Here is a 14,776-nt window from a genome sequence, read left to right as displayed (position 1 = left end):
AAATATGAGTCCTAATTTTATAGCATTAGTCGAATGCCAAAAATAGTATTACAAATTAAAGGTGACAAATTTTGGTGACGAACAAAAAATTGAAATAAGTGACAAATTTTCAGAGAAGAAGTGAGTCATATATTTCATGAAAAATAACTTACTTTTTTATAAAATAAAAGGACTCAATCTATATTGGAGTATAAATTAATGGGATTGTATAAATATTTATAAGTACTTTATTGCCAGTGATATCTCTCATTTAATATTTATTTCCTTTTCAAATTTAAAGGCCAAATCATTAAATTTGCTGCTATCCTGTCCACATAAATATTTAATTTACAAAAAGAAAGTAAGTTGGCACTCATCTATAAATAATATGAAATCATCTATTAGTATCCATCAACTTATCATTTCAATTTAAGTCTCAAACAATGAAGAACTTGCACGAGCTGTTATACTTCTATCGTTAGTTCTATTTTGTAGAGGTAATTTTCAATAATAGATTTATATTTTATGTTAATTAATCCATATGTCTCACATAGTCACTTTTTTTTAATCATTTTAAAAAATATATTATAAATAGTTAAAATGGAGAGAAAGTTAAGTAAGGGAGAGAATACGAACGAGAAGACTCTTTTCTATATTATTCTCTCCCTTACTTTACTATCTCTCATCTTTAACTATTTATTATCATTTTTTTCAAAACGAGTGTGGAAAATAAATGACTCAAGTAACGTGGGATGAGGGAAATATTATTTTAGAAGTATAGTTTTGTCACCAATAACTTTATAATTTTATAGGAAAATTCTAGTAAATTTATGTAAAAACTATAAGATCGTTATTTAACTAGTTAAATATGAGATCATGGGTTTGTTTTACATATACTAGACCTTCAATTGACTCATTTATCTGTCTTTGTAGTATCTCTTTGTTTTGAAATGAATATCAAGAATCTATAACAAAAATAGATTTTTGGAGATTAGTGAAATGTGTATAATTCAGCATTTAATTTTTGTTTTGATTTAAAAAGAAATTTGTTGAGAAAGTTGTTTTTAGCTCCTAACGTGAAATATCTTGCTCTGCCATCAATTATAACTTATAACTAATGACATTTGTTTTTTAGGTGACAATGATAATGAAATAATTAAGGCTGGAGTTTGCATACAACAAATTTGTTGTGGCTGTGGAGTGTGCAATGATGATATATGCAATTCACTATGCAAACAAAAGGTTAAAGGAGGGATTAAAGGCCATTGCAATGTTGCTACCGATATTTGTAATTGTACTTATCCTTGTGCTAATTACTAATAATTAGTACAATTACAAATAATTAGTGGAGTAGTAGTAATAATGATGATAACAGCAAAGAGGCATTTTTATCTGTTTAAAAATTAAAATTAGAAGCATGTTATTTAATTTTATTATTATAGTGTTATATATTGTTGTTTCGACTTATTTATTTTCTTATTGTTGTTTATCGTTTTATAATTTTATCTTATTGAAGATGAATTCATGTTTTATTTATGTATAAATATTTTAGTTGCGTCTAATAAGAATATTGAGTCCGATTGAAATAAATTTATATTCATGAATATATTTGTAAACAATTCCATTAGTTAATTAGTTTGTTTTATTACATTAATTAATTAATTAATTAAAAGTTACGTTTATTTTATTTTGTTAAAATTAAGAATGTGATTATAAGTTTTTTTTGAACAAAATTATTGTTAGTTAGTAGTAGTATATCTTATTCGTATTGGGCTGGGTCTAAATATTTATATGGGTTGTATTCAACATTTGGGCATAATGTAGGGCGTGTTCACTATGTAATAATTGGGTAATTCTTGGTCCAATTAGGGGAATCATGATGTTCACCTTCCACTAATTAATTATTGGGGGCTTTACAATTGAGGTGTGGTCCGTACTATTCATGTCAATTGCGGAAGAATTGAATTTTTGCCTTATAAGTAAGATTTGTTTGTGCATTGAAAAATGCACCACTTTTCCACCTTTCTACTTTTTCATCTTTCTAATTTGTTAATTCATAATTCTATTAAGTCAAAGTCTTTATTTTGGATAATATTTGGGCCAATTCTTGAATACTAAACAATGGGGAAATAATTATACATGTGGCTAATTATGGCTCAATTCCTGAAAGATTTAATTCTTCCAAATGTTATAAATGAAGATCGCCTATAGTGAACACGCCCGTAATATAAAGTTTTACTAATTTGTACTAGTAAATAATTTCACATATAAAAATTTAAGTAATTTCTATGAAAATACAGATTACATTTTATAAATTAAGGATATACTCGTTTGTACTATACGAAACTTAGAAGGTTAGAATTATGTATACCATTGAAAAAAAATTCTTATGAAACAATTATCCTTATATAGTACTATCAGTACTATAAATTTATTATTGTATTTTCGACCAACAAATTTTATGTATTATAGTATCTAAGGATTATTTAAAATCCATAAACTTTAATGTGACTGTTACATCTATTTTAATGTTAATTGACTATTTGAAAACTGAAACGACAAGTCATTAATCTTTGTTTTTATGCAACTAAGCCGTTATGCTTTTCGAAAACAAAGTTAAAAACCAATCTCTTTGTTTATAAGTATATGTATTCAACTCATATACAAAATTCCCAAAGAATAAAAGAAAATAACAACCAACAAGCACTATATTTCAATCTCACACCATGAACAAATTCGCAATTATCTTTGTTATGCTTTTATCATTGGTTCTTTCTTGTAGAGGTAAATTTTCAATTTTATGGATCATCTCTTCTTTCTATTATACATTGCTCGTAATTAGATGTCATGTTTATTTTTATATTTTATCTGATTGTTCTTTCTATCAAAAATTTATTTTTTGGTAATGTATCTCGATCTCGGCTTGTCTCCACGTTGCTAAGATGAGTGTGTTTCACGATTTTCCATCTCACTCCCAACTCATGTGATTCATTCAATGATAGATAAAGTTTATTGTGACTTAATTATCAATATTGGAGTACCTTATTATCTTGTCGAACGTACAAATATTAGCTTCGTGGGGGACTTTGACACTCCCGAAAACCTATTTTTTAAACGCTGTTATATTCATTCATTTATTAATTTTTGTAATGTTAGGGCCTCTATTCCAACATATATACTCACTATTTATATTCGTTTATAAGTTTCGTCACCCCATCAACATATAGTTTAATTTATTTTGTTTGAATAAATTTACAGCTGTGCATTTATTTGTAGCAATAAAAATCAACACCAAACAAAAGTAAAGATTGGAAATTTTCAAACTCTCACCAAACAAAAGGGCTCAAACAAAATTCAGAAGCAGTGTAAAACTCACACTCTATAAAAATTCAACTTTAACAATGCCAGAATTCAAAAAGAGATGAAGAAATGAGACATAATTCAAAATAACAGTAACCTTAATAAGCTTCTTCTATTATTTTATTTCATAGTCTATAGTAGTACTACTATATATTTATCGTTTTTCGATTTTATTTTATTGAGGGTGAATTCATGTTTTATTTATATATGTCTTATTTGCGTCTAATAAGAATATTGAGTCCCGATTGAAATAAATTTATATTCATGAATTTGCAACACTATTCCATTTGTTAGCTTAGTTTGTTTTATTACATTAATTAAATTAAATAATAGTTGTGTTTATTTTACTTAATTAATTAATTAAGCATGTGTAACAAGTTTACAAAAATATTGTTAGTTATTAGTATTATCAAAGGTACTGGGCCTAGTGTAATCAATTCATTTCCATGTAATGAAAGGTTTAATTAGTGAATAATTTCACTAATACAATTTAAGTGATTTCAATGAAAATACAGGTTACATTCTATAAATTAAGGATGTTAGTTTTTATTGCACGAATCGTATATTATGAAACAATGACCCAATTAATTTTATGCATTTATAGTATCTACGGACAATGGTACAATTAATTTTATGTATTTATAGTATCTACGGATTATTTAAAATCCATTAACTTTAATGTGACTGTACATCTTTATAAATAATAATGATTATTTCAAAATTGCTATCATTGTTATGCTTTTGTCATTGGTTCTTATTGTTAGAGGTAAATCTCATTTCTCTAGATCAATATCATGTTTATTTTTATATCTTTTTCGATTGCTCTTTTTCTAAAAGATTTATTATCTGGAAATGTAGGCCTCTATTCCAACATACTCACTATTTATACGTGCTTACAAGTTTCGTCACTCCATCAATAAAACTAGAAATTAGAATTCGTAGGGTTGAACACGGTGAAGAATATTATTGCAATGTCTCGACTTTGACGTTGCCCTTTTCATGGTTTCTTTTTCCATCGTCTTCTTTATCGTCCTTGCTAAAGTAATCAGTCTTCTTCACACATATACCATCGTTGTTTTAAACTCTTTTTTTCATGTTCAAATATGGTGTCGAAAACATGTGTCTTGATCGTTTTGGCTCGCCTCGAGCAACATGTATCTTTTCTTGCATCATTTACAAAAATTTGAAGTTGTTAAAGTTAAATCATAAATTCTTGAAAAATCTTTTATTTAAAAGAATAGTATATAAGTACAAGGTAAACAATTTTATCGGACATTGAAAATTGGATTTTGATTATGACGTATAACCAAAAGTAAGTACTAACATTTTTTTAATAGTATAAGATCGATCGATCCCCTCCGACCCCACCTGGATTCGATACTGCCCGTGAATCTAATTAATTTATTTTCTTTTCTTTTACAGGTCGTCTAGATAATGAAATAATGAAGCCTAAAATTTGTCTGAATGAAATTCCTTGTGAGTGTGATGTGTGTACTCCTGAGTTATGTCTAGCACTCTGCCAAAAAACGGTTGAAGGAACGAAGGTGCAAGGCAATTGCGGTGGTGCAAGTGATAGATGCACTTGTGTTTCTCGTTGTTGATTAAAGTAGTAACATCAAAAGCAATGTACTAATACTATACTATATTATCAAATAATAAATAAAGATATCAAATCGTTCCATATTGTGTTTGTATTTCTTTAAAAGAGAATATTGTATTACTTTTTAATCATAGAATTTAGGACCAAACATTCGAGTTTCGGTTCGATTTTGTGTCTACTAACTGAATCAATAACTTAAATATAAATCTAAACACTTGAAAAAATGAAATCCAAAAATATAAGATCTGAAATCCCAAAAAAATATTTTGTTTTAAAAAATTATCCAAAAATATTAAAAATTCTTCTAATATTATATAATGTGTATATATGTTCAATTTCAATCCTAAAAATATTAAATATATCTATTTATGTTAAACCAACAAACTTAGTACTAGCATTTACTCTTTTCATCATCTTTTAGTTCACACACATTCCTTTTTAGTCGTGGGTATCTTAATGATACATTTCTTAAAATATAAAAATTAACCTTCTCTTTATTTTTTTCTCCCTAATTTTTTTCTCTCTCTCCACCTGACTCACAAAACAATACTACTACTAAACAAATCTAACTAGTGGACGAATAAGAAATGCTCCATTATAGTGGAACTTATTAAAAAGTTTTAAAAAAAACAATATAATGCTTATTTTAATATTTAAATTTAAATTTTATCTATATTATTTTTAGTAATTACCTAAGTTTCAACTTTGACAGAAGGTAACAACAAAACAAATTTTCATAAAGTCAAACCAAATTTAAATTTTGATTTAGATGCTTGATTTTTCAGTATTTTGCACCCCTAAAATCTGTTTATCCCATAAAAGCAAATTACAAAATTGTCTAATTTCATGAATTTTCATTTTTCTCGAGTTAAATAAAGAATACTCTATTGTCGTTCAGTTATTTTCCAATTTTATTATTTTGTCTATAAGAGCACCCGCGACGCGTCGAGCGGGTGTCTCGTATCTCGTCCCTCCGAGAAGAGACGGCAGCAAGACGCGTTGCAGCGTCCCGTCTCGTCCCGATCTCGCCGAGACGCCCGTCCCACCGAGACGGCTGGCGCGCCAGCTCGCCACCTGCCCGCGCGACGTGGCGCTAGGCGTGACACCCACTCGCCGGCCAGCGAGTGGGCTTCGTCACGTTGATGCAATAAATCATTTTTTTAAAAAAAATTTGAATTTAATAAAAAAAATAAAAAATTCAAACGGTAATGTTACCGTTTTCGTCCGTTTTTTTTCTTTCTTTTTTTTACTCTATAAATACTCCTATTTCCTTCTCATTATACACACAAACACACATCTATTCTTCCCAAATCATCTCCATTACCTCTCAAATTTTGATCTGACCTCTCCAATTTTCATCACAAAATGTTCGGCTACGGAAACTCTGGCGGCTCCGGCGGGTTTGACATCAACGCGTTTGGCGACTGAGTGGCATGTACAGTGTCTTGGGTGGTTCTGGTTCCGGTTCGTCGACGTCGGGCACCCAAGGCTCGTCGACGCCGGCGGGGTACCAACCACCCTATTTTGATGTGGATGCATACGCTCGTCCCTCCGCCCCCAGGTATTCGCAGGGATTATCCCAAATTAGGGAGGATTGTCCTGATGAACCCAATCTGAAAGGAGGACGAGACGGTGGAAGCTCCAGGGCATTCGACACCGTGGAGGAAGAGGAGGATGCGGCCGAGGAGGAGGAGGAGGATGTAGGCCGTCATCCGTACAGCCGCAAGGACACGATGGCCCTGTACAACGCCTGGATCAGCGTCTCGTACGATCCCATCGTCGGGAATCAACAATCCCGGAAGTGCTATTGGGAAAGGTCACCGAGGGCCTACAACGAAATTAAGCCGAAGGGGTCCCGCCGCCGCACATTGAAGATGCCCTGAAGTCATTTTGACCGAGTCGACAGAGAGATCAAAAAAATTATGCGGCATCTACAAGAATGAAGCGGCTCATTACCAAAGCGGAGCCACTGGAGCCGACATTCTGAAATCGGCTTTGCAAGTCTATTTCGACGACAATGACAAAGAATTCAAACATGTCGATGTTTGGGAGACCGTCAAAGACGTTGAAAGGTGGGCCGGCGGTGTCCAGTCCAGCACGGGTTCGACCTCGAAACGCACGAAGCACACGGCGGGTGACCAATACTCGTCTAGTGGGGGAGGTTCAGGCAGTGCCGCACAAGAGGTTGCCTCGCAGGAGGTTGAGGGCACGGGAGACGATGCAGGGGGTCCTCCCGTGTGCGCCGTCAGCCGCAAGGGACCAAGGAGGTGAAGGCGGCTAGAGGGAGGAGAGGCCGAGACGAATCAAGCCAAGCGGGTTCCCAAGGGCCGCCCTCCTCCCTAATGTCCATGTACTTCACCGCCACGATGGCGGACACTTCCCGGATGACGTCCGTCCAATATCAAGCCCATCATGCCGGCATTGTGTATCTGGCGGGACAACTTGGTATTCCGCCTCCATTCGGTGCACCGCCACCCCCTTCGGGGGATGATTCGCCGGCGGAATAGTTTTTATAATTTCTATAAATTTGTATTTTAAATTATGTCTTTTTTTATTTATTTTGCCACAGATTTACTTATGTATTTTTTTAGGATTTTAAGTTGTAATTTTATTTTATTTAATGAAGTGTGTTTTTATTAATTGAATTTGTTGGAAATAAAAATAAAAAATGAAATTGAATGAATAGTTAAGGAATGAGATGATTAAGAGACGGAGGGTTGCAGGTGCTGTCTCTTAGTTAAGAGACGGAGTGAAAAGTATAGTGGGCCCATGAATAGTGATGAGATGGTTAATAGACGGATAAGAGACAATATTGCGGATGACATAAACATCGTCACCGCCAATCAGAATCGACTGAAACTTCTAGAAGGAAATTCACTCACAGTCTTTGATTTGTTCACACACACTACACACTGCGGTGCTGAAATCTCAGCAAAAATGTCAGCTCTATCCAATTCTATTGTGATTTCGGAACGCCCTCTTCTCCATCTCTCGTCTGGTAAAGCTTCTGATTTATTTCGTTTTGTAGTATCTTTCTTTTTGTTTGCTTTTTGATTTTTTATTATTTTCCTAATGCTGGAATTGAACTATATATGGATTTTCTGATTTATTTTACTGTTGTTTGTGTAATTGCTTTTATCAAATTTTTATAGGCTCCATTGTTTCTTCATAATGCGAGAATCAAACGCTGTTGTAATTTTCCGGAAGTATGATTTTTGTACGAATTTTTAGATCTGGAGATAGAAAAGAACTGCTTGATAAATTTGGGGATTTTGAATATTGTTGCTGACATTAAGTGAAAATGAAACAGCTCTTGATTAACTAATTAATTAGGTTTCTCTTAATTTATCAAACTTAGGGGATTTTATTTTCATTTATTTCGTTAATATGTTGAATCTTAGCTCTTTTGTGTTATAATATTGTTTGCTTCTAGTATAAATTTAACGCTTGTGATTAGAAAATGTTACTTTTGAATTATATAGATTGATCTTGGTTACTATCGTTCTGGTTCTTTTATGATTTTGTGTACACTCTTCAGAAGGAAAAAGTTAGCCACATTTTACGTGATGAAGTTTCTCGAGTTCTGCAATGAGATTTGCCCTGCATTCTAGAATATTTGCTTTTCCGAATTTATTTGGCACTCATGATCTACAGCTGATGGCATCTTGTCATATGCAACTGTATATTTATGACGTATCTCCTAACTTTGTTCGTTTTGTTAGGTTCGTCTCTTAAATCAGCAGATGTATTAGGGTCCTCCAAGTTGTCCTTCAGCGTAAACAGCACTAGAAAATCGAGCAGCCTGAGTAAAGCACTCACAGTCAAAGCCAGTTACAGGTAAAATCTTCACGTTTGATTTGCAGTTCCGTGAGCTTTAGGTGCTATCAAGAATTCCTGTTTTTTCCCAAATATATTTAGTTTCTTATCAAGATTTAAATGAAAATGTGATGGATAATATATAATGCACATATATACTAGTAATATAATTGAGATTCAGTATGAGAAGCTATCTAAAAGTGCCGTTGGGATTTTGCATTTGATGTAGTGACGATGGAAGATCAAGCAACGGAAGTGCCTTTATTAGCGGATTTGTTCTAGGGGGATTGATTGTCGGAACACTTGGTTGCATCTACGCACCTAAGGTACGTCTGATATGATCAATCAGTATTAATCTGATTCGTATCAAATTGTCAATATGTGTTTTCTGCTGCACATTTTGTTTCCTGCACAATGCGCTCATAGCTGATGTCGGACTGGTCTTTTCGTTGGCTCACAGATCAGCAAGGCTTTAATTGGTACTGAGAAGAATGAATTGATGAAAAAACTGCCCAAATTCATCTACGATGAAGAGAAGGCTTTGGAGGTAAGCAGCTCTTGTAGTTGTAATGATGCCAATTATAATTATCACGTCCCATTCAAGTACTTACTAGTTTAGATCATAAATAAACACAAATAAACGCCGCCCTGGTCTCGACTGAAGGTCCTGCGTAATATATTAGATAAAGAAAGGATAGCTCTATCTAAACTCTTTTACTGGCTTCTGGTGGTAATGATGTTTAAAAATCAATCTTAGTATAGGCTTCTTATTCTTTTCCGCATTTATGATCATTTCCTTACATATAACTTTATCCACAGAAACAACGGAAGAAACTGTCTGAGAAGATCGAACAACTCAACTCAGCTATAGATAACGTGTCGACTCAGTTGAGGACAGAAGAACCCCCTACTGAGGAGGAAGCTTTGAGTGTTGAGGACGACGTAGAGGCTCTCGTTTAAACCATGTCAGTCGTCTCAAAACCGGACCTCCTGCTCGTTTCTTGCATAAGACGCCCCTCGTTTTGGAACACACACTCATGTTTGTTTGTGCTTCGAGACTAGTTTACCCGAGATGTTAGCTTGAAATCGTTTCTGAAAATCTATGAATTCTGTGAGTGCTGAGATTATTCATATGTTGGAGATATGAAATAATAACTTTCACTTCTTCATTTTCCTCATTTGCTGCATTTTTCCATTTGCAGGATATCTGAATTCATGATTAATTTGATCAAATTAAAAAATCCTTGTTTAGGTAATGTCAAATTGGTTGTATAATATAAAAATAGAAGTTAAAAATTGAAAAATAAAATGATCAATCTTGTGGTGCAAAATCTAATGGTGGAGAAACAAGGTTGATCCTATCTGATATTAGTCCTCAAACATCAACTTCACAGTCTTCACCACTCTACAAGTCAATCATAGCCAATAATTTCTTCAAAAAACACCAAAAAAAAAAGATAATTTATTTTCATATGTTAAAGCCATATAGTATTACATTTATCTTGAAATTTGCTCCCCTGTAGATTGAGTTGCAGCAATGGCTTCCCATGCAGCATTGGCATCTTCAAGAATCCCAACGAGCACGAGGCTTCCTTCGAAAACCGCTCATTCTTTCCCTTCTCAATGCTTCTCTAAGGCGAGTTTCCTTCCCTTTTCTTGCATCTCTCGTTGTGTCTACTGCAGTTGGCAGAAAAAAAATTCAAAAGCAGATTTTCGACTTATCAATTGTTTCCGGGGATGTCTTTAGAAGCTCGAAGTGGCAGAATTCTCCGGCCTTAGGTCGAGTGGATATGCGACTTTTGCCAAGAATGCCAGGGAGGCTTCTTTCTTCGATGTGGTGGCTGCACAACTCACTACACCGGTACAGATTGATTCATACTGAAACCTACTTTTTGATTGATTCATATGCAAATTTTGAAAAATAAAAATTCTGTGTCTGTTTAAGATTCATCTTTGTTAAGAAGGTTGATGTATTGAATGATGAAGCATGACACAAATCTTTGAACGAAAAGTAACACATTTGTCGTGCAAGATCAGGTGGCAGGATCCACACCCATTAAGGGAGAAACCGTTGCCAAATTAAAGGTCGCGATAAATGGTTTTGGGCGCATTGGGAGGAACTTCCTACGCTGCTGGCATGGCCGGAAGGACTCGCCACTCGAGGTGGTGGTCGTGAACGACAGTGGTGGTGTCAAGAATGTAAGTCTGTGACATTCAAAGCTTAAACTCACAAAAGAATTCCCACCTTTGGTATTCAACTGATTTTCATTTCAACGTTAGGCCTCCCACTTGCTGAAGTACGACTCCATGCTCGGCACCTTCAAGGCAGATGTCAAGATAGTCGACAACGAGACCATCAGCGTAGACGGGAAGCCCATCAAGGTTGTTGCCAACAGGGACCCTCTCAAGCTTCCTTGGGCTGAACTTGGCATTGACATTGTCATTGAGGTTACTATGCTCAGAACCAAAATCCAATGTTTATTAATCAAGATTAGATGGACTATACTGAGAAATAACAAATGCAGGGGACCGGTGTTTTTGTGGATGGTCCGGGAGCTGGGAAGCACATCCAAGCCGGGGCCAAGAAGGTTATCATCACTGCTCCGGCTAAAGGGGCTGATATTCCAACCTACGTCGTCGGTGTGAACGAACAAGACTACTCTCATGAAGTCGCTAACATCATAAGGTCCGTATAGTCGAGCCAGCTCTCGTCCGATCTTTGTAAGAATCTTATGTAACCGTGTGTGATCGATGCATTTACAGCAATGCTTCCTGCACTACCAACTGTTTGGCTCCTTTTGTGAAGATATTGGATGAAGAATTTGGTAAGTCAGAATTTTAAGAGTAGAAACTTCTTTTCCTTGATTGATTCAAAAAAGTATGTGAAAATTTTCTTTGAATTTGCAGGCATTGTTAAGGGAACTATGACAACTACACACTCTTACACTGGTGATCAGGTATGACTAATTCCACATGTTTGCTGTTAAAAAACTCGAACGCTTAAGCCTCGTGTTAATTTGTGATCGTTATCCCCTCGACTGGTCGGATTATTGGTTGTATAGTGTTAGGCCTTGGAACCATTTGATCATGTATCTCAATTCTCTAGTGCATACTTTGGTTGCCTTCGTGCACCCCCCTGATTTTTTCTGTATTTGGTTTTTCACGTTAAATCTTGGTGTCGTCTTGCTTCGTTCATATCTTATTGTTGTGTTCGTTTGTGTGCGCAATTTTCTAACACCTCAGGTTGTGTATGAATCATGTAGAGGCTTCTAGATGCTTCGCACCGCGACCTGAGGAGGGCGAGAGCCGCAGCGTTGAACATCGTGCCGACGAGCACGGGTGCGGCCAAGGCCGTGTCCCTAGTCCTGCCTCAGCTGAAGGGCAAACTGAATGGTATCGCCCTCCGTGTGCCGACGCCTAACGTCTCGGTCGTGGACCTCGTCGTGAACACGGCGAAGAAGGGGATGTCGGCAGAGGACGTGAACGCCGCGTTCAGGAAGGCGGCCGAGGGGCCGCTGGCGGGCGTGCTGGACGTGTGCGACGTCCCGCTCGTCTCCGTGGACTTCCGGTGCAGCGACGTCTCGTCGACCATAGACTCATCGCTGACCATGGTGATGGGGGACGACATGGTGAAGGTTGTCGCATGGTACGACAACGAGTGGGGTTACAGGTACGGACGGGTTTACAGTTTAAGGTTTAGGATTTAGGATCGCGTGCAACGTGTCTTATGGTCGTTTTTACGGACTTTTTGCAGCCAACGAGTGGTCGATTTGGCACATCTGGTGGCGGCGAAATGGCCCGGGGATTCGACACAAGGGAGCGGTGATCCATTGGAGGACTACTGCAAGACCAACCCTGCAGAGGAGGAATGCAAGGTCTATGAAGCTTAGTTTTTTGTATGATTTTTTAATTCGCCTCAGTTGATTGGATTTTTCTGTTATATTTTCATCTTCACATCTTATTTTTCGCTTAAAATTATGTGACACGAAAGTGTAATAGAAAATTCTAGCATCTTTTTTCAGTTGTTAAAGATTTCTCAGTTTACTAACAAGATCGTTGTTGAACAAACCAATCCGAGCATGTTCGCAGGTCCAATGGACCCAGCACAATAAAGCTCGAGCCCGAAACTCGGGCTCGAGTTTGGCTCGTTTACTATCGAATCTAGCACTGAACCAACTTTTTTGAATTCAGTGTTGGATAGCTCTTTTATATGGATTTCAAATTCAAAAGCTTTGAGCACGTTATTTTTATTTTCTGATATACAGATTATATTTTCTAATATATTAGTTATATGAATTTTATTCTATGACATATTTTTTTCAAAAAATATTATTTATTTTTTTCTAAATTTTTTAGACCAATTCATAATATAAGGATCAAAATATATTTTTTGACAAATGCTGAGACTAAAATGAACTTTAGTCATTAAATTAATTAATTTAATTGCTCACCGTCAACGGAACTGATAAAATTTGACCATTTTATATTGTATGAGAATGAGACCAAAAAAATACCAAAGTCAATGTGTAGACTTAAATATGCATTTAGGCTAATATACATTGTCACTTTTGAACATTAATCAACTTTTAGATATAATATCAGATTTTTTTATTGTAAAGAATGGTGTTCTAAACGAAAAGAAAATGGTTTGATAGTATAATACCAGTATTGTTTTTTAACCTAAAAAAAAACTAAAAAGATTCATTTTAGTTTTGCTTTATTATCTCCATCCTTTTGCAGTTATATTTTAGCGGCAAACTACTCAACCGTCCGTACTTTTTTATCAATAAAATAAAATTGAATAATTACGGTTTTCACCATTGGTTACTCAATCAAAAAGAAAAGAAAATGGTTTGATATTTTTTAGCCTAGTAAAAAATACTTCTTTTTTTGTTTTGCTTTATTATCTCCAACTTTTGCAGTTATATTTTAGTGGCAAAAAATTAGAATAATTACGGTTTTCATTTCATAAACAAAAATCCTTTGGTTACTAAATCAAAAACTCCCTCACAAAGCACCGATTAAAAAATTTTAAAAATTAAAATTCCTACACCCTCATAAAATACAATAAAGTAAATATTTTTCCATTTAATCCCAAACAACGTGTCTCTTCAATTTGTATGCCTCTTAACCTATATATACCCTCAAACTCAAAATAATATACTCCATTGCAAATTTGAATTTAAATCAAAATCTAAATCATTTACAGTATGGCAAGGAATGGTGTGATTGCGGCCGTGTTGGTGGTGGCTCTTATGGCGGCGGCGGCAATGGCGGAGAGGAGTGGAAGCGCCGCCCATTGCATGGCAGAGTGCTATTTCGATTGCACTCAAATTAAAATATTCAGCGATAGTGAGTGCAAAAGAGATTGCGTCTTTGCATGTGCTAAATCTGGAAATGGAAATGGAAATGGAAATGGAAAGAAACTGAGGGACCAAGATGACGATTATAAATTCTTCCCTTCTTGGATTTAAGATTTTTTATGTCACTTTTTCATAATTGTTGTTTAAGAATTATGTACATACACTATTGTTTGATGAATATTAGATAAATTGTTTGTTTAATAATAGAAATTTTCACATGTCAAACATATCAGTATTCTCTCAGATATTAACATGCAATGAATTCATGTGTACTCCACTTTTTAGAGTTTAAAATCTAGTGGACTTTTTTTCTTTAGTTATGTAACAAACGAATAGTTATCTATAAAATCAAGAAATTTGGTCAAATTTTAGTTTTAAAATATAAATAATAGTATATAGTTTCAAAATATTCTTGTTCGCATTTTTCGCTTATATAACCGATAAAATGTTGTGTTTTTAGGTATCTGCATGTTTAGGGAAAAAATGACATTTTAATGGATATCTGCAATCAATAAAAATAAAGAAGCCATGAAAATAACAATATTTTCACATAATAAAACTGCAATAATACATTTACTTTCATTTTCTATAAAATAGACTACCCTCTTTCAAGAATCAAGACTGAATTATGATTATTTGCCATTCTTTTATATTTGAC

The 14,776-nt window shown here is 34.7% G+C and overlaps 2 protein-coding genes across 2 annotated transcripts; both read left to right on the top strand.

The window, feature by feature from the left end:
• The first annotated feature begins 7,779 nt into the window (after nucleotides 1-7,779).
• LOC121792903 lies at nucleotides 7,780-9,933 on the top strand. The gene is made up of 5 exons (XM_042191037.1): nucleotides 7,780-7,937; nucleotides 8,662-8,776; nucleotides 8,985-9,081; nucleotides 9,216-9,302; nucleotides 9,575-9,933. The coding sequence occupies exons 1-5, from the start codon at nucleotides 7,877-7,879 to the stop codon at nucleotides 9,713-9,715; spliced, it is 501 nt and encodes a 166-aa protein (XP_042046971.1). The 5' UTR covers nucleotides 7,780-7,876; the 3' UTR covers nucleotides 9,716-9,933.
• A 245-nt stretch (nucleotides 9,934-10,178) lies between these two features.
• On the top strand, nucleotides 10,179-12,785 carry LOC121792902 (glyceraldehyde-3-phosphate dehydrogenase B, chloroplastic). Its single transcript, XM_042191036.1, has 9 exons — nucleotides 10,179-10,391; nucleotides 10,503-10,616; nucleotides 10,793-10,954; nucleotides 11,036-11,203; nucleotides 11,281-11,441; nucleotides 11,519-11,580; nucleotides 11,663-11,712; nucleotides 12,019-12,425; nucleotides 12,510-12,785. Exons 1-9 carry the CDS (start codon nucleotides 10,293-10,295, stop codon nucleotides 12,643-12,645), a joined length of 1,359 nt encoding a protein of 452 aa, XP_042046970.1. The 5' UTR covers nucleotides 10,179-10,292; the 3' UTR covers nucleotides 12,646-12,785.
• The last annotated feature ends 1,991 nt before the right edge of the window (nucleotides 12,786-14,776 follow it).

Source organism: Salvia splendens, chromosome 2 (assembly GCF_004379255.2).
Source record: "Salvia splendens isolate huo1 chromosome 2, SspV2, whole genome shotgun sequence".
In the NCBI taxonomy this organism is placed as follows: domain Eukaryota; kingdom Viridiplantae; phylum Streptophyta; class Magnoliopsida; order Lamiales; family Lamiaceae; genus Salvia; species Salvia splendens.
This window is presented reverse-complemented; position numbering and strand designations above follow the sequence as displayed.